The sequence below is a fragment of the Crinia signifera genome, chromosome 12 (assembly GCF_055691185.1).
Source record: "Crinia signifera chromosome 12, ASM5569118v1, whole genome shotgun sequence".
In the NCBI taxonomy this organism is placed as follows: Eukaryota; Metazoa; Chordata; class Amphibia; order Anura; family Myobatrachidae; genus Crinia; species Crinia signifera.
In genome coordinates, this window is record NC_139228.1 from 77338963 (window position 1) to 77359742 (window position 20780).

Here is a 20780-nt window from a genome sequence, read left to right on the forward strand (position 1 = left end):
TCCAAACAGATAGGTAATAAATGTAACAGATGATATTAAGCACAACAGGAAACATAGGGTAGAAAACGCTACATAGGCAGGAATTAAGCGATCTAGTCCTGAAGTGGATGTCAAATTATGTGATATATTTTTATCAGAAGAATTGGTTGTTGAAAATATATATTTTTTACTAAGATTAACAGGAAGAGACACAATACAGGATCCCAGGACAGATGCAATGAGGATCCATGGAAACAGCTTGGGAAATGTCCTTTGGAGATAGATGTAGACTCTATGGTTAATCTTGACAATATTAATACAGAAGTTGACACAGAGCCAGGTGGAGAACCAAAGACTGCAGGATGTCAACATCAGGAAAAAAAATAATTCTATTTGTACACGTTCCGGTGTGTAGATCTTCATAAAGAATAGGAAAAGTCCAATGGTTTTGCGTAGTCCTAGTAAAAGACTAAATAAGCTGATACAGAAGATGAGTTGGTCAGTAACAGACAGTGTTTTGTTCTTGGTCCAATAGAACATATTTATGACACAGATTAATGCATTTCCTACAAAAGAAACCAGGAGTACAATGGCGTCTAGAGGTAATATAATGAATTCAAGAGTTTTCGGCTCCATTGTTTGGCAAAATTGGACTTTTATATTTATTTAATTGTTTACCAGTCCAATAACTTCTTAGTTGGATATAAGCAATATTCCGGCCTACGTTTGCACAAACTAGGAGGATAAAATATCATCAATTTGCTTAATCACATTAAAAAGCTTTTGAAGAAAACTACTGTATTTTGGGTACTTGTTTAAGCCAGGAGGCAACAGCAGGAGAATGGGTGTCCCCATAACAACACTTGGCATTCCCCTGGGAACGGAATCGGGACATCTGTCAGAATGAACTTAGGTCTACAGTCATTAGGTCGACCCCACTAGGTCGACTGGCAGGAAGGTCGACCTGACTTAAGGTCGACATGGGCCAAGGTCGACATGACTTAAGGTCGAATTTGCATAAAGGTCGACATGAGGAAGGTCGACTGGTCATAAGGTCGACATGGGTTTTTCCCTGTTTTTTGAGCCGACATGTGCCGACAGGCGGTATTTCATGCCCTACCATCCACTAGGGCGTGGTGGGAGAATAAAATAGTGTGCTGAGCGCAGCGAGGCACCGTGCCCGAAGCATCGCGAGCGAAGCGAGCGATGCGAGGGTCCGATTCTCATTGCCAACTGTGTCCATGTCGACTGTGTCGACATTCAGATAAAAAAACAATGAAAAACCCATGTCGACCTTATGACCAGTCGACCTTCCTCATGTCGACCTTTATGCAAATTCGACCGTAAGTCATGTCGACCTTGGCCCATGTCGACCTTAAGTCAGGTCGACCTTCCTGCCAGTCGACCTAGTGGGGTCGACCTAATGACTGTAGACCTAAGTTCATTCTGACAGATGTCCCGATTCCGTTCCCAGGGGAATGCCAAGTGTTGTTATGGGGACACCCATTCTCCTGCTGTTGCCTCCTGGCTGCCCCAGACCCCGCTGACCGGAACCAGTGGCTCGGAGACTGGGATACTCACCAAAGCCATTCGCTCCTGTGGCTTGCACACATGCGCAAACACCCCATCATCGGACAAGGGGCCAATTTCAGACCAGATTGAACAGATCTGAATTGGCCCCATAATCTGTGCTGCTGCCCCACCCCTAGGGGTGCAAGGGGTGTCTTACCCCGACTGCGTTTGTTCCCAGATTGTAAGTGATATGTGTACCACAATTGGTGTAAATTGCTCAGGCCATTCCCGAGTTATGCTATCTCCTGATATACTACAGATGGAGCGCCTCTCAGCCAGCACCGGCGCTCACCAGATTGCCCCTGCTGGTGAGATGGCGCTCCATCTGACTGGGAAGCACGAGCATCCCACGTGCCCAGTCTCCGGGTGGCAGGGGATGCGAACCCTGCTCGTCTCCGCCTCAGGGAGACAAGCAGGGATAGGGGGGGAGCGCAGAGATGGGATCGGGCGGTGGGGACCGGCAGCGAGGTGGCGGCGACTGGTCAGGAGCTCCTTAGTAAGCGGACGTGCGCGCATCTCGTGCACCTGCGTCCCCTTCTGGCGGCTGGCAGGGGCTGGCGATCCGACCACCAGCCCCTGCAAGAATGAATGGAGCCCCATCTGTATGTGCGGCTGTCTCACTCCTAGGGGTGCTATGGATGTCTTACCCAAAGTATTTGCTCACAGATTGCAATTGATATGTGTGACAAGTTTGATGTAAATTGCTCCAGACATTTCAGTTATAAAGTGTGCTGAAATACTTTGTGCTGCCACCCCAGCCCTAGGGGCGCTTACCCCCTCAAGGTTTGACCCCAGATTATAAATCATATGTGTACCAAGTCTGTGTGTGTGTGTACATGTGGTAGGGAATATAGATTGTAAGCTCCACTGGGGCAGGGACTGATGTGAATGTTAATATATTCTCTGTACAGCGCTGCGGAATATGTGTGCGCTATATAAGAAACTGGTAATAAATAAATAAAGGTTTCTTTAAAGGTCCACCGTGTGTGAGTAGGAAAGCAAGTATCACCATATAGATGTATCTTACTCACACATATACATATGATAGAAACACACAATGCGATTTCGGTACATAAATCCATAAACATAAACCTATTTATCTACAGTGTGTCCCAGACAGTATACAATAGCCTTCAGCACCACCCCGGAAGGGGCACAAGTAGGCTGAATGGGGTGTCACATACTAAATATGTATTACTGTATGAGACATACTGTAAGACAACCCATCTTATCTAGTGGCTGCGTGCTGGTCTACAGTCAGGCATAGCTTGGGTCTGGTCTCATATATCCTGGTACAAATATCATGGAGTAAAGCAATAAGCTCTAATTAATAACATGACTGCCGACCCGGGAGGGGGAAGGGGCGGTTTGGGGGTGGAGCCACACGGGTGGCTGTCCTATTAGGGGCGTGCCCATAGTGATCTCATCATTTTAGCCCCGCTCCCCGCCGTGCAATGCCTGTATGGGGGGCGGGAAGGGAAACCCAATTTCCGGGACCCTCCCGGCCATTCAGGGAGAGTAGGCAACCTTGATTAATAATCATGGACCCCTTCAATGCTCCAACTTTCATTAGGTTTACTTAGTCACGTAATATCGAGCATGATGTCATAAATCATATCACACACAGGTGTACCATTTGTCTGTTTTATTAATTGCACATTCTACTGTCCTAACTCTTACCGGTCCTCAGAAATACAGTGTAATCACAGTCATAAATATACAGGGATATAATAAATAACTGTCTTCATATTGCATACAATGGTTTTCATTTATGGTTCTCCGATGGCATTTGTGAGAATGACGGAGATTTGCTGCACCACATATACGATGGTTATTATACTGTTCCTGTGATGTTCGTTGTACAGTGTGATATTGCTGCGGTGTGTGATATGCCTCACTTATACTGTAAGGAAACAGAAATAAACAGACGTTAGTAAATGATTTGTTACACATATGTACATACTTTAATAATCTTCTTGATGCATTGTTCAGTTTAATAAAGTGTTGGGTTATGGGGCCTACACACATAGCGACGTGTGCCAGCGATCTGAGTGATGCTAGATGGCTCAGCACACAGCGATGCACCAGCGATGTGATAGCGATGCACCAGCGATGTGTAAGTGATGTGCGCTGAACAATCTGGATTTACAGTAAACTGCATGCAGTATAAATCTAGACAGGAGATAGCTGCCGCTGGGCTGTGCTTCACTATCACTATGGTCCCTTTACAAGGGGCAATTTTAGATAGTTTACTAAGCGATCTATTCAAATCTAGTTAAATTGCTTAGAACATGACTCACCATCGCTCTGTGCGTAGGGACCATTACTCTAGCTGTGTACACACCGTGCGATTTGGTCGCTGAGCAGTTTTGTCTTAGAACCGCTCAGCAATATATTGCTCAGTGTACTGTTTTTATCAGCGACCAGCGATTTAGAAAACCGAGGGCTGATTAAGCAAGAGGTGACATAAACTACCGAAGGAATCTGAGCTGTCTGCACTTTAGGTTGTGTGATGACAGGGTGTGATGACAACATCAGGATAGCCAATTAGGGACCAAGGGAGGAGTTCCTTGAGCTGGGAATAGGCAGGAAGTCAGGTGATCTGCCTCTCTGGTCGGATTTTCCCCACCCTCCCTCCCTAACATTCTATCTGTTTGGCGACGGTAAAGAATGGTCCTTGTTTAAATTAATATCATATGAAGATAGTGGGGTGCACTCTCCCGACATCAATATGTCGCTAGCCCACGCCCCTTGGACAGGGGGTGGGCTGCACCATCCGCACGGGTGGGTCGCGAGGGGAGAGTTGGACACCAACGATGTATGAATGGTGTGTTGTGACCTTACCCCTCGCTCTCTTTTCTATGACCGTTCTTTAGGGCCGCCACCCCTTTTATAGTTATAGCTGTCAATTAATAAATATGACATCATATATTTGAAATGCCAGCACTTGTGTCTGTCTCGTTATTTTAGTGTTAAGATAGTTTAAGGTTTTAGATAAGTTTATTAAAGTGTGGGGCATAAAGATTTCCGATGGTAAGTTTATGGCTGAAAATTGCAAACTGTTCTGTCTCATTCTGTCTCTACCTCATTTTGACAAGAAATCGCTGGTCACTGGCGCACAGGTGTAGTCAGGTGGTGCACAGGTGTAGTCAGGTGGTGCACAGGTGTAGTCTGGTGGGGCACAGGTGTAGTCAGGTGCTGCACAGGTGTTCAGGTGGTGCACAGGTGTAGTCAGGTGGTGCACAGGTGTAGTCAGGTGGTGCACAGGTGTAGTCAGGTGGTGCACTGGTGTAGCCATGTGCGACACAGTGCATTGTGCACCAGCGGACAGCAATTTTTAGCCATAATCGGAGGAGCATGCACCTGTGACCAGCGACCATGAAGGGCTGGCAGCGGGAGCGCACTCCCAGCGATTTATCTCCCACAGCACATGAAATTACTGACTCTTGATCGGCTCTTGTGACGTACGTTTCGCAGGAGGCTTGTTCACAAGGCTGCCGTGTGAACAAGCCTCCTGCGAAACATATACGTCACAAGAGCCGATCTTGTGGGCGCTCACGTGACCGGCGATTCGTCTCCGCTCTGCTGGGATTCCCGTCTGATACAACTGGAGACACGCGCTATTCAGCGCCGTAACTGGTAACCGGACCTCTCTACCGAGTCCGCGGCCAGCCGCTACAGAGGCTACCGCTGGCTATAAGTGAGATAAACGGTCCTTTTCAATCCTTAGAAATTGTTTAATTGTTGTCCTGCTATTCTGTGCATATAGTGGTGTATCTGCTAAGACTGCCAGCATTTGTGAGTGCAGGTGGACAGGTGCTATATCAATTTTTGACCCATTTGTATGCACTGTTTTTGAAGCAAAGAATAATAGGCTGGCTATTTACTGTGAGAGGCAGTTTTATATTGCCGAGTGTTCAGCCGTTTATCTGCTATTCTCATGTGCGCATTTGTGAATATTTGTTGGTGAATGCTTTTTGGCAATTATTTATGTAATTAGGTATGTGGCGAATTACCATCTGATTAAAAATAGCGAATATTTGTGCCTGTGAGATTAGTAAGCACAGACCATTAGGCCACCAGCCCAATTAAGAAAGAAAGTTGCAGTTTGTTGCCAATTATAAGAGTATCATGTTCAGAGTGTGGTACTGATTGAGAGATTGATACAATTTTACCATCCAACATACAACATGTGAAATTATACAAAGTATAACAAGGGCACTATACGCAGTTCCTTTGCATAGGGAGAATTTGATATAAAGAGAATCGGATTGAGGCAGATATTGTATATTGTATATATGTAAATATAGATTGGTGTAAATACTTTGTTTGTCTGTTTTTGTCATTTTCTTTGACCAATGATTAGACCCTTAAGTGACACCTACTGTATAAACATCAATGGTGCATGATTGATGGGATATATGATGGTCATCCTTTATAAGAAATTTGACAGACAGGCGGGGTATTAAAGATACCAGTATGTATTTTGCAGAATATATATTCGCAGTAAATATGTATAACAAAAAGTACACAGCAATGTGTTAGTGTATAAAATGTATTATTCTCTCACAATTTTGTATAGTATTTTACATATAATTTATGCACAAGCAAATAAAATCATAAAAAAAATATAAAAATCCTAATTCCTTCAGAACAATTTTAATAGGGGACCTAGAGTGCACCCCACATGAGTTTCTTTCTCTCCCCCTGTGGTTTTAAGAAAGGTGTCACCATAGATGCTGGCAATCCTACATTACCAGGGAAGTCCAGGAACAGAGCATTGTGTCCTCCTGGAGAGGGCCATGCTCGGAGGTATGGATAATGTATGATTGCCAGCACCTGTGGGGAGCTAGATAACTGATAAGAAAGGTGTCACCACAGGTGCTGTCAATCATACATTACCAGGGAAGCCCAGGAGCAGAGCATTGTGTCCTCCTGGAGAGGGGCATGCTGGGAGGTATGGATAATGTATGATTGCCAGCACATGTGGGGAGCTAGGTAACAGATAAGAAAGGTGTCACCACAGGTGCTGGCAATCATACATTACCAGGGAAGCCCAGGAGCAGAGCATGTTCTCCCTGAAGGAAAGGGTCAGGTAGGCAACCCTGGTATTAGTATAGGAGAAAAACCCCAATTCTAGCTAATAAATGACACCAGTAAGACCAATAGTGTTTGTGTGGTGAATACATGGGGATATATTACTTACTGAAGGTGTAGGAAGCATGGAAACCCTTTTCCTGTGTGCTGCGATTACTGTGGAACTTCAATGTCAGAGTATTCCCAGAGGAGGTTATGGGAGGAATATCGTAATCAGCACAGAATGGACCATACACCGTATTGCGATCCCGGACCTGCATATAGTCTGAGATGCAGAATTGGGATTGCTCCAGTAGAAAATCTGTTACAGTCAGTGATATCTGTAAAATCCAGAAATATCATTTATGAGGAACAAATAGACATATAGAAAGCAGACAAGATGAATAAACCATTGTTCTCAAAACTGTGCTGACGTCTCTTATAACACACAGTGGTCTGTATTTACATGTCCTGCCTAGGTGCGCCATGTTTATAAGTATATTCTCTAAGTTAGATTCTAAGATACAGTTATACAAGCTGTGATCTTATCAATATAAGCATCCTCCTCCTCCTCCCCCTCCTCCTCCTCCTCCTCCTCCTCATCATGTGTCATATCTGTGACCACCCCCAGATCATGCAGACACTGTAGAATGTAAACTGTAGGTGTATGTTACACCTTCCTGATAACACTAAAGCTCCAATACAATAACTGAAATCACTGCACAAATTATCTTAGGCCACAAATGTTCCTTACCTTATATCCCACAGGGGCTGTGATGTTGAAGGTACAATCTAAGTTTGGACTGTACGCAACGGGGTATCCAGGAGAGGTAAAGTTCTTCTCGGAGGCAAAGAAATTTCCTCCACATTGTACTATAGGGAGATATGGTATAAAACAGAGGAAAATAGCATTTAATATAAATCCAGTAAGGTAGCAGGCTACGTAATAAGATCTGATAGCTAAATGATAATAATTAATAGACTGAGAGGAAGACAGATGGCGTTGGCAGGACAGGAGCTTATGGGATGCTTGGTAGAAGATGTCTCAGGTGAAGTGGAGGTATTTGAGGTGAGACGGGGAAGAGCCAATATATAACTTGGATTGTACATAGATAGAGTACAGTACAAGAGCATATCTCCCAACAGTCCTGATTACCGCGGGAATGTCCCGGTTTTTGGGGACATTCCCGCGTCCCTCCCATGGCCGGCAGTGTCCCGCGGCGAGGGGGGAGGCTTTTGGGAGACCCCCTGTCAGCTGCTGAGCAGCAGGGAATAAACGTTGTGCACATGCGCACAGCGTCTATTCCCGCAGCCGGGGGGCTGGGAGTATGGCTAGAGGCTCACAGAGCCTCTGGGTCATGCCCCCATAGCGTCAAAATGGGGGGGTGGCCTCGCGGGGAGCTGTGAGTATAGACCACGCCCATTTAATTAGTCCACACCCCTGGAATTTATGGCACACATCCCTGTTTCCCTCCTTCGTCTCCCTACAAGTTGGGAGGTATGCAAGAGGAGTCTTTTTGTGGAAATAGTATGTGAGCTGATTATCAGGGGGAGGAAATACAAAGTTCTGAGAAGGTCCTGGGAGGGTAAGTGGGGTTATAAATGAGAGCATAGCAGATGTGCATGGCGGTGGTGGGGAGGGCTTGCATGGCGGTGGTGGGGAGGGCTTGCATGGCGGTGGTGGGGAGGGCTTGCATGGCGGTGTTGGGGAGGGCTTGCATGGCGGTGGTGGGGAGGGCTTGCATGGCGGTGGTGGGGAGGGCTTGCATGGCGGTGGAGGGGAGGGCTTGCATGGCGTTGGTGGGGAGGGCTTGCATGGCGGTGGTGGCAAAGGCTTTTGCCTAATTAGTTTGATTTAAATATTTTGATCGAAACCCCATTACCTATCATTGTTTATGTTCGTTCACACGGAGTGAACTGAATTTGGCCCCTGCCCTGCCGGTCAGGTTTGGGTATGCACAATTCTGCATGCAAAATTGACACTGTCGCCAGCCCATGGGAGGGAGGGATGGGGGCAGACGGTGGTGGCGCTGGGACATAAGAACACCCAGCATTTCATTGACATCGCTTTGAAAACGCTGGGCATTCCCATGGGTATGTGGGCAGGCTGATGCCTGTCGGTAATGGGCGGCTGACGTCACATGACATAATCCGCCCGCCCTGTCTTCGTTTCAGTGGCCACAAATATAAGTCGATCTCAATTGAATTATATTTGCAAAGGCAGGAAAATCATTAGATGGTCGGCGAAATTCATAACACATCCCCACGTATGGCTGCAAGGGGATACGGCGCTGCGGGGGGTACTCGCCGTGCGGCATCACAGGAACTTATTACGCAGCGAGCTTCGCAGCTTACTGACGCAATTAGAATGATCCCCATAGTGTATTCCATTTAGTTTCATTGTCAGTAATTAGTAAATGTTTTAATTAATGAAAATACAGATAAAGTCACGCTCATCGTGGCTGCAACTAGGCGTGGTTGTGACTAGTTTGCTACTATGTCGCTGACAAGCCAATCTCACCATTCGCACCTGTGGCCACTATGACTAAATTAGACAAAATAATGTAGTGCGACTATGTGTGGCAGAGTGCCGCTGCATCAGAGTACAATGGCCACATCTGTATATATGCCACGGATCGCCATTCAATGCAATTAGCTTGGCTACATCTGTATATATGCCAGAGATCACCATTTAATGCAATAAGCTTGGCTACATCTGTATATATGCCACAGATCACCATTCAATGCAATAAGCTTGGCCACATCTGTATATATGCCACGGATCACCATTCAATGCAATCAGCTTGGCTACATCTGTATATGTGCCAGAGATCACCATACAATGCAATCAGCTTGTCTACATCTGTATATATGCCACAGATCACCATTCAATGCAATAAGCTTGGCTACATCTGTATATATGCCACGGATCGCCATTCAATGCAATCAGCTTGGCTACATCTGTATATATGCCACAGATCACCATTCAATGCAATAAGCTTGGCTACATCTGTATATATGCCACGGATCGCCATTCAATGCAATCAGCTTGGCTACATCGGTATATGTGCCAGAGATCACCATTCAGTGCAATCAGCTTGTCTACATCTGTATATATGCCATGGACCACCATTCAATGCAATCAGCTTGGCAACATCTGTATATGTGCCACGGATCCCCATTCAATGCAATAAGCTTGTCTACATCTGTATATATGCCATGGATCACCATTCAATGCAATAAGCTAGGCTACATCTGTATATGTGCCACAGATCACCATTCAATGCATTAAGCTTGGCCACATATGTATATGTGCCATGGATCACCATTCAATGCAATAAGCTTGGCTACATTGTATATGTGCCACGGATCACCATTCAATGCAATCAGCTTGTCTACATCTGTATATGTGCCACAGATCACCATTCAAGGCAATCAGCTTGGCTACATCTGAATATATGCCACGGATCACCATACAATGCAATAAGCTTGGCTATATCTGTATATGTGCCATGGATCACCATTCAATGCAATAAGCTTGTCTACATCTGTAAAAATGCCACGGATCACCATTCAATGCAATAAGCTTGGCTACATCTGAATATGTGCCACGGATCACCATTCAATGCAATAAGCTTGGCTACATCTGTATATGTGCCACGGATCACCATTTAATGCAATCAGCTTGTCTACATCTGTATATGTGCCACAGATCACCATGCAAGGCAATCAGCTAGGCTACATCTGAATATATGCCACGGATCACCATACAATGCAATAAGCTTGGCTATATCTGTATATGTGCCATGGATCACCATTCAATGCAATAAGCTTGTCTACATCTGTAAAAATGCCACGGATCACCATTCAATGCAATAAGCTTGGCTACATCTGAATATGTGCCACGGATCACCATTCAATGCAATAAGCTTGGCTACATCTGTATATGTGCCACGGATCACCATTTAATGCAATCAGCTTGTCTACATCTGTATATGTGCCACAGATCACCATGCAAGGCAATCAGCTTGGCTACATCTGAATATATGCCACGGATCACCATTCAATGCAATAAGCTTGGCTACATCTGTATATGTGCCACGGATCGCCATTCAATGTTATAAGCTTGGCTACATCTGTATATGTGCCACGGATCACCATTCAATGCAATAATCTTGGCAATATCTGTAGATATGCCACGGAACACCATTCAATGTAATAAGCTTGGCTACATCTGTATATGTGCCACGGATCACCATTCAATGTAATAAGCTTGGCTACATCTGTATAATGTTACATTGTGTCATAGAGTAGGATAATATAACACTTACACAAGTGATAACTTAGTATAGTACCTGAGGTGTAAGAAGCTTTGAATCCGACCCCTGTAACGCTGCTGTCACTGGCAAACTCCACCAGCATCTCACTAGTGGAAGCAATGATTAGTGGGATCAGACCAGTCCCACAGGTTCTGTCCAGCAACAAAGGATGATTCTTACTGGGACCGTCATAAATCTTGATGTAGTCAGAGGCGCAATCAGTTGTGGATTGAACATCAAAAGCAAAGAAGTTCAGGGCAGCCTAAACAAGAAACAGTAATTGATCAAATGCTTGTATGTTGTCAATTAACCTTGACATTAAACTCACTCTGTATTTTCATGTATTTACTTTTTTTTTACCAAACTTAAGGACGGGAACACCTAGAGAAGGGGATCTCAAACTATTTTGCTCTTGGACCCGGTCAGACAATAAAAGTTATTAAAGGACCCCAGCAAGTTACCACAGAATGGTTGCCAGACGTGTCTGGTTAGCAGATTCCACAAGCATGGCAGCACTGTGAGGGTATAACACAGAAGTGATGTGCCCACTAATGCAATCCCTTCATTTCTCACATGATAGCGGGGAGGAGATCCCATTGGAGTCCCTGCCCTGTATGTGTTATTTTGTATATAATTATGCGATTATTAAAGTGTACACCTGACTTTATGGATGACAGAGGGGCAGTTGGTAAAAAAAAAAAATTGGGTGACACAGATGAAGCAGTGAATGAGAGGAAAGAAGCTGATGGGTGGCACATGGTAGCATTAAGAGGCAGTGGGAGCCTGGGGAGGTAGGGGAATGACAGGTAGTGGCAGCTGGCAGTAGGGAGTCAGGTAGGGTGAGAGCAAGAAAAAGGTTGAGTAAGTGGCTGGTAGGGGGATGCAGAGGGTGACTATGGGAGACATATGGTGACAAAGATGGCAGAGAGACAGAGAGTGGCAGAAGGTGATTAGAAAGAAACAAAGGGTGGTTAAGGAGAGTCAGAGGGATACATAGGATGAATGTGAGGCAGAGAGTGGCATGAGGAAGCAGTGGGAGGTGAGGTTGACAGGTTGTGCCAGTAGGTGTAAGCAAGAGCAAAGGGTAGGCGTGGGACAGAGGATGAAGCAGTGGCTGCATGGCGATGCAGAGGATGACAGGAAGAGGCAGAAGGTGACAAAGATGGGAATGGGGGATGGGGAAAGGTAGAGTGTGATCAGAGGATGTATAAATTGGAAGGGGGATTTTTAATACCCCTTTCATCACATCATGGTCAGCAAACTTGAGTCGTGACCCCATGCTGAGATTGAGAACCATTGTCCAAGAGGATGTAAAGAACTAGCGGACATTGTAAACTCTCCCACATGTTTGTGGCACAACCTCAGATCCATTCCTAACTGACCACCCCCCACTTCCCCATTTTGGGTAATCCAGCTCTCCCCAGTGGCACCAAGGTGGAGCTTTCCTTACTGACCACCACCAACTTCCCCATTTTGCTCCATCCAGCTCTCCCCAGTGGCACCAAGGTGGAGCAGGTACTACTACCAGGTCTGTTGGAGGAGTCTGGGTCCCGCTTCCCTCCTCTGCTATTGCAGAGAGAGAGAGAACTAACTTGCTGCAGCAGCCTCTCTCTCCATCCCCAAAAATGCTGCTCAGTGCTGTGTGCTTAGTGGGGGACAGAGGCAGCTGCAGCGGCAGCCATTCCTCTCCTTCTCTTTACATGCAAAATCAGAACCCCGTCACCCACTACATTAAACTAGATTGTCTATTATCAAAAAGTATTGGATATGTCTCCCAAAAGTGACTGAACTGATATGAAAAGTGTCATATTATTCCTGTGTCTTGCACCTTCCTTCTGTCTGTCACCTGATCCTCCCACTGATTACTGTACCTGTCCAGATGGGGTTCTGATCAACCAAACACAGCTGGCACTGTTGGGATAGGCGGAGGGATAGTTGGCGGAAGTCAGAGTTCCATTATTATCATTCAGCAAATTAGCACAAACACCTAAGGGGCAAAACGTGACATCAATAAATGACTGTACATGAGGTAATGCATAACACGTTACATATTACTAGGAAGTATTTTATATATATATGTCCACATGGACCGGCACTATACACAAATAGTTCAATGTGGCTGCGTGTCAGAATATCTGTGATAGAGGCAGCCGTTGTTACTCATCCTTCCAGAATATAAAACATATAAGCCGGGAATTGTACAGTATTGTGTAGTATGATCACTAATCTGATAGCAGACACATTCCCCATTGTTGGGAACCTACCAGTATGTTCACCATTGTATATACAGTATAGAGGTAAGCATCGCACGGTGGTGATATGCACTATTTATTCTCACTTATAAACGCTGCCTCTATTGTGTATAGGATGGAGATACATTATATGCAGGGTATTCTATATATACTGAGAAGCCTTTAGATATCATATTTGTGATTACATATATAAATGTTTACTGTGTACGGTGAAGCAAGCGAGTCCCCCAGATGATCTCCAATACTTGCTCCAGAGAAGCTACAAAGATGAAGCTGATGAACTAGAATACAACCTACAATAAGGTGGTCTTACGTCAGTGATATTTCTAATAACTATAGTTCTAATCTTTTCCTATGTTGGTCAGAACATGCCCCATCTAATGATTGGCCAGCCTTGTCTTGTGGTTGAGCATTCCTATTGGATGGTTGGTAACCACACCTCATTACGTGCCCCCATGATATCATCTCACTGTGGGCACTGCATGCTCCAATCCACCAGTTTATTTGTTAGGGAGATAATAAATAATAAAACCTATATATACACATATATATATATAATTACTTACTGCACTGATAAAGCCGGTTAATTTTAGAAATGTCCAAGATACTCAGTCCATTTTTTTGGCCAAGGGGCACGGTTGGGTCAGGCTTGGGTACAATGGTGAGTTTATTTGTAGTGTTAGAGAATGCATAGCTGTCAGATAGATAAGAGACAAGATATAGGTGTAATCAGCACAATATAGTAATAGGGACCATTATAAGACCAATGTGCACTAATTACATACAAGCATCATCCTCTATCAGGTAATAACTGTGGGCACAACTTACTTGGCATAATGCATCACTGAGCCATAGTCATACTCCATACCCAGGTTATTAGTGTTTACCTTCTGAAAGTTTATCTGATCACCTGTAACAAGGAATCTGTCATTACTACAAAACACATTCGCATGGAAATAACGCAAAGCACAACAGTTATGGAGTTGTTCTGTGTATAATACCTGGTGAGATGTACTGGTAATTGATGGTGACATAGTTATCACGGTCACTCCTCATATGCTCATGGTAAAATCCCAAGGCATGATCTAGCTCATGTTGTATGGCCCCTCTGTACATACAGCCATTAATAGCTATTCCAACCATCTGAGGTCCACCTAGTCGTCCAACAAATGAGGTACAGCTGGAAGCAATGAGGAAGGTATTAGATTGTGTTCTGTGGTTACAGGGTCGGACACTGTATACAGATACGGAGACTCAGTCACACACACAGATATACAAGATGTATAGTCAGCACAGTCAGCAGAATCTCCCGGGACCAGGGGGACCTAGATTGGCTGTTTGACACCGCAGCAGCAATGATGTATGAGGACACATCTGTACTTCCACCATTATCTCTGCCAATTAACTGAATGTCCACAGACTTTACAAAGTTTAATAATTTCCTAATTAGGCTTATTTGTCTCACCTAGACTCTAAGTGGACATATTTCTGTAACGTAGAATGGAAGAACCTACCCATATGATGTATTAATGAAGATGTAATCCTTCTCTGTTGTCCGAGGTACAAACCTCACACACGTCAGTGTCTCAATTTCCTCCATAGCATTTGTAAACACTTTGACTTGATCGGCATCTGTAGGGAAAGGAGGTTGGATATATATTAATATAATAGAACAGAAGTTGGCCATGACTACTTCAGGACACTGTTATGATGAGGATACTCACTATAAGCAGTGGATAAGGTGTACGGAACAGGCACAGTCCCATCTGCAGCTTTTTTCCACAGGCAATTTGTACAGCTGATTGCGCTGCGTCCAGTTTTCACAAGCATATCTCCTTCATGTACGGTGAGGTTGTGCTCTACAGTAACCAGACATGGACAGGAAGCATTCATATGTGGTGTACGATATGACATTCATTTCAGGGGATTCATTTCATCTTGTAATAGTATAAGAGAGATAAAGTAACCAGCTGACTGCATGTTGTACGAGCTTTATAGCCTGTCGTAGCTTTGGGCCTGGTCATTGAGGGGAGCCCAGCGCCAGTGGCACAGAGTAGTTACAGCTGCACCTCCCTGCAGGATTACTGACAGGGGACCAGGAACAGCTGCTTGTGGGTGCAAATAAAGATGGCAGCAAAATACAAAAGCAATGAAAAAGATTGGAAGATATTATCTTGAGACCAATGCTGTCACTGAGGGGTGCGGGGTGCACGTGGGGGGCACTAGCTGAGGGGTGACAAAATATCTCATGCTTAGTGACAGCAGCCAGAGCCGCACTATAACATTACTGTATACAGACAGGATTCCCAGAGGATGACAACAGGGGCCGGGGCCGCAAGACTGTCCCCCTTACTCATGAGACTTCACCCCTATAGCAACAAGTCAATGGCCTTTATTTGCTAGTGCAATCCAAGGGCATGCGAGCAGTGCATCCAGCAGAACCAGGTGTCTCCAGAGGTAGGGACGCCACTGCAATGTGACGTGGGAACAAACTGAGCCACTACTATGAATAATAAGAAACAACAGTATTGTGAATGAAAGAGCAAGGTTCTCTATAGCTGCGTCTCTTCTGCATTAGCAGATGGGCCACTAATAATGGTATTACGGCAACTGTATGTCTGCAGGTCAGTAACTACCTGTACTACATGTTACATTGTCACTTCCCATACTCTGTATCCTTCTAGGCTTCCCCCTTTTTGGTTAGATACTGTATACCTCATGTCCCTGTATCAGTGTCCTTTCTCCAGTTCTTAGAGGTCATATTAATGGGTTATATTTATCTATGATACATGTGATGCATAAATGCCATTTATTCTGCTACGATAGTATGACTATTTATTATTGTAAATTCCTTACGCTATAGCTTTTATGTTCTCTTAGTTTCTTTTGTTATTTGTAATATATAATGTATAAAATCCCTTGATTTAAAGAAATGACGTATCAGTTTTGGTGTAAAGGTAAAGGACAGGCGAACATCACAGTTTCGTGACAACTAGTGGTGTACCAACCTCTGGAATTTACACAGCAGTGAGTCCCAAACGTCATTTGGTAACAATCTCTCATGTGTAATTGGCTGAGCCGTGTAAGAGACTCTTCCTGATTGGCTGACTGTCTACTAGTTATCCATGTTCATAAGAGCTTAAACCCTTTAGCAATTGATGCTACTTAAGAACAGCCCATTGTCATCATAAACATATTTCATGTATAAAGCGTAATTCTTCCAATTGGGGACACGATGTATAAATGCGGTACACACCCGGGTTATTTTTAGGGTTTAATGCATTTCAGCGTTTGGTTACCCTACAGAAGCCCACAGTTCACCCTTACATCTTTTTAGTTACAGTAATGTTTCTGCAGTATTTTGGCATTATATATCTCTGCATTGTTTTACCTTTGTTGGTTGCAATAATCTTGCTGAAGATATTTTCTTGTTCTCCATCATCTGTATTTTCTGTGAATATAATTATAATAAATTAACCACAAATAACGTATCTGGATATAATGTGACCTAAACATTTGTTGCAGATGGTGAAGTGTAATACACAGCATCATTCTAGATTAATGTTATATTGTTTCATTTGTGTTTTATTTGCCACACATACCCTTACGTAAGACAAGATATAAACAGCTATATAATATTAATGAGCTCTCATGATGCAGTGGCGACAGCTAATACATACAGTTGCAAATGGATTAAAGGCATTAATTGGAATTGGGTACTACGGGGGGCCTGGCTCCAGCGGAGCTCAAGCTCTGGGTACCGAGGATGAGAGAGGACGTGCCGCTGGCCCCCTCTCCTAAATCCTCCACTGAGCCAGGAGAGAAGGCTGGCAGGGGATGCAAAGTCTCCATTCATATGCAGATAGAGAACCTGCACCCCTCCAAAAAGGTATGCTCGAGGTGCTCCTTCACCTCTAGCATCTGCCAGGGGAGTGTAGAGCGCTCAGCATTAGCCATAAGTGTGGAATTTGGGAGTGTTGTGGCCCTGCAACCCCTGGCCATGAGCATGTAACCCCCCTAGCAATGAGCAGGCAACCGCCTGGAAATGAGCATGTAAACCCCCCCTGGCAACACAAGGAAAAGGAAGCCAGTGTGGTTTGTGAAAGATGTAGCAAATATTGTGAAAGCAAAAAAGTTGCCCTTTAAGAAATTGAATCAGACGCAGAATAATGAGAACAAAGAGGTTTATCTTGTTAGACAGAAGGAGGCTAAGAAGGTAATCAGATGTGCAAAAGCACAGGCTGAGGAGAAAATGGCCCAGTCAGTGGATAAACGGGGGGGGGGGGGGGGCATATTTTTAGGTATATAAGTGAAAGGAGAACAACAAAAAGTGGAGTAATAAGACTAAAGACAGAGAGTGGAAGTCCTCTTGAAGGGGACAATTTAATATTATTATATTGTAATAATTATTTATGCTCAGTACTCACTGCTGAAAGAGAGGGGAAGGGGCCACAGTGAAGTTGCAAGTATAGCCAGAAAAATGAGGGAGAAACAAGTACATTTACAGAGGAGAAATTCCTCACAGAACTCTCAAAACTGAAAGTTGATAAATCATTGGGGCCAGATGGGATACATCCAAGGATACTAAAAGAGCTTAAAGGGGAGCTATTAAACCATTATCAGAATTATTCAACCAGTCACTAGCTACTGAAGTAATCCCAGACGACTGGAAACCAGCAAATGTAGTCCCACTGCACAAAAGTGGAAGCAAGGAAGAGGTAAGCAATTATCGACCAGTGAGCCTTACATCAGTAGTAGGGAAATTGATGGAAACACTCTTAAAACAAAGAGTTGTAGAACATCTCAAAACCAGCAATTTACAGTATCCGAAACTGCATGGGTTTACTGGGGGAAGATCATGTCAAACAAATCTTATTGACTTTTTTGACTGGGTGACTAAAGTAATAGATCAAGGTGGGGCTGTAGATGTAGCTTATCTAGATTTTAGTAAGGCTTTTGACACTGTCCCACATCGCAGACTGCTAAAGTAACTTGGTTGCATAGAGAGATGTGTCAGCAGTTGAAAGAAAGAAGTAATAATGCCACTATATAGGTTGTTGGTACGACCTCATCTAGAGCAGTGGTTCCCAACCTTAGTCCTCAAAGACCCCAAACAGTGCACGTTTTCCAGGTCTCCACACAGAATCACAGGTGAACTAATTAGCTCCACCTGTGATCTTTTAAAATGTGTCAGTGAATAATGAGTGCATCTGTGCTACTGCCAGGAGACCTGGAAAACATGAACTGTCGGTGGTACTTGGGTACAGAGGTTGAGAACCACTGATAAAGAGTACTGTGTTCAGTTCTGGAGGCCATATCTCCAGAAGGATATAAACACATGAGACCGTACTTGTTCTTCTTATTGTACTGTACATGTGTATTGTGTATTTAAAATAAGATAATAAATAATTCTTAAAATACATACCTGGGGGGGAATGTGATGTCTCATTTGCCATTTTCAGGGCTTTTGGATCTGTAATACACAAAATAAAAATATTTGTGATACATAAAAACAGCTACATAAGGTAAGAGATTGCCTTGGCCGTACATTAGCTGTATAGTGTGTAACTGGGGTCAGGTGTTGCTTTGTGGCAGTGAGTCTCCTGATATCTGTACCGGGTCACTGATATATTCCATCATAGGTGTGTAAAATGCACACAAAACAAACGTATAGCAAATGACCATAACAATGGACACTACATTTACCTCGTACTGTAGTCTCCTGAGTGGGGTCGGATTATAATATGGCCCAACAGCAAGTTTGGGTAATTCAGATGCTAATTTACCTAATGTTTTAATTAACCAAACCTACATAACATGTCTCAGTGATGACTGAGAAGCTGCGTACACACGGGGCGATTTCAGCATATATCGCTGGCAATATGGTCGCTGAGCGACCATATTGCCAGCGATTGGAGTGTGCACTGGCGATAAATCGCCGAGTGCGCGCTCCCGTTTTCAGCCCTTAATGGTCGCTGGTCGGAGGAACGTGCTCCTCCAACCAGCGACTTCCCCGCCTCTTCTCCCGGCAGTGTCATTTTCATCAGTGACCATCTCTGGTCGCAGATGAAAACGGGCCACTGAGCAATATGATTGCTGAGCAATATGTTACTAGCAATACAGTATATTGCCAGCGATCATATTGCTCCATGTGTACGCACCATAAGGGTGTGATTAAACACTGCTGGTGATAGTGGTAGTGGGTATAATCTAGGATTGTAGTTCCCAAACTATCATCAATCACAGCGCACTAACGAGTTAGCATTGGTTTCACAGCGCACCTACATTTTCTATTGATAAATCTGATAAACCATCACTGAATTGTCCAACACATTAACACAGAAACAATATGATTGTGCACATTATTTATTAAAGAGAAACAAACATATCTACTGTACAGTATATACCATGTACTGTGTATATAACCATGGGAATATAGATTATGCCTATTCCTAAAATTCATACTATACCTGGATGGGATTTTGCAATCACATTGATCATTGTCAGTGTATTTGGATCTGTTAAATATAAAGAGAGAGATATTGGTAAAGGAAACATTACATAGTAGGGGACTAAAAACAAAAAGTGAGGGGAGAGACAGACAGAGAGAGAGAGAGAGAGAGAGAGAGAGAGATACAGTAGGTTATTGAACTACTGCACTGAGCTATAAGAACTGAGATCTGATAAGAATTCTCCCTAGAGATAAATTTAATGAATTTGACTTCAATTGGCAAATTGTAATTTTGGGTCTATTTACTCTGATTCTCGGCATCTCAGTGCCTCCCGTTATCTCTCCGTGTACCTGCTTCTGTTTTCCTACTTACATGAAAGACAATTTCTAAAATATTTGTTTTAATAAAATAATCTGAAAAGGGGGTTTTCACAGCTTGTTCACATTTCTTTAGTATAATCTGAATGCAATAAAGGGGTTTTGGAGCAGTATCCCCCCCCCCCCCAAAAAAAAAAAAAAAACTGTATAAAACACTTTAATTCACATTTGTATAGTACTCAGATCACATTTCCCATACTTAAAATTGGAAATGTGATCTGCCCAAATTTAGTAAAATAATAAATGTAAAACCCCAGCTTCAGCTGGCGAATTCCCCGGACCCACATATAAACCTGCTACTCCTGCACAGCTTTGGTCTATTATTTCTCTGGCATCCCAGACATGATAGAATCTGATTGGTTGCTATGAGCAATGTCACCTCTTCATGTTTCAGAAGCTTTAGTAAATTTACCCCTATTTCCGACAATCCAGACAAAAAGAGCCGCCGTCTATATAATGCTGCCATTTCAGACAGCATTGTAGGCGGATCCAGACAAAACAGATCCAACGTTTAATCCAGTCAGATCTATTTTATCAGAAACTGTCGTGGGTTGTCAAATTCACGCTCGGATCTCAACAATCCACGGCTGTTTTCCTTTATGCCACTCAACAGGCGGAACATTGAATTCCGCCTGTCGATAAACTGTCCAGCCGGGTGAAAACGGGCCAGGATTCCACCTGTCAGAACATTCAGAAATCAGAATTGAATACCGCCTGAGTGTCTCCAATATTATATTGTACATTTTAATAAAT

At 43.8% G+C, this 20780-nt stretch overlaps 1 protein-coding gene across 1 annotated transcript; it reads right to left on the bottom strand.

Annotated features, from left to right (window-relative positions):
- Positions 1–3227: 3227 nt before the first annotated feature.
- LOC146050413 (embryonic protein UVS.2-like) lies at positions 3228–15052 on the bottom strand. The gene is made up of 10 exons (XM_083167415.1): positions 14923–15052; positions 14713–14830; positions 14200–14378; positions 14027–14108; positions 13765–13892; positions 12818–12933; positions 10983–11208; positions 7382–7500; positions 6758–6968; positions 3228–3454 (listed from the first exon to the last, which is right to left on the bottom strand). Exons 1-10 carry the CDS (start codon positions 15026–15028, stop codon positions 3450–3452), a joined length of 1290 nt encoding a protein of 429 aa, XP_083023541.1. The 5' UTR covers positions 15029–15052; the 3' UTR covers positions 3228–3449.
- Between the last annotated feature and the right edge of the window lie 5728 nt (positions 15053–20780).

Coding starts and splice junctions, on each gene's coding strand:
- LOC146050413 (XM_083167415.1), bottom strand. CDS start 15,028: ATGCTTGTGAAAACTGGACGCAGCGCAATCAGCTGTACAAATTGCCTG. Junction 14,109..14,199: donor TTACCAGTACATCTCACCAG/GTATTATACACA, acceptor TCCTTGTTACAG/GTGATCAGATAAACTTTCAG. Junction 7,501..10,982: donor CAAAGCTTCTTACACCTCAG/GTACTATACTAA, acceptor ATCTCCCTATAG/TACAATGTGGAGGAAATTTC.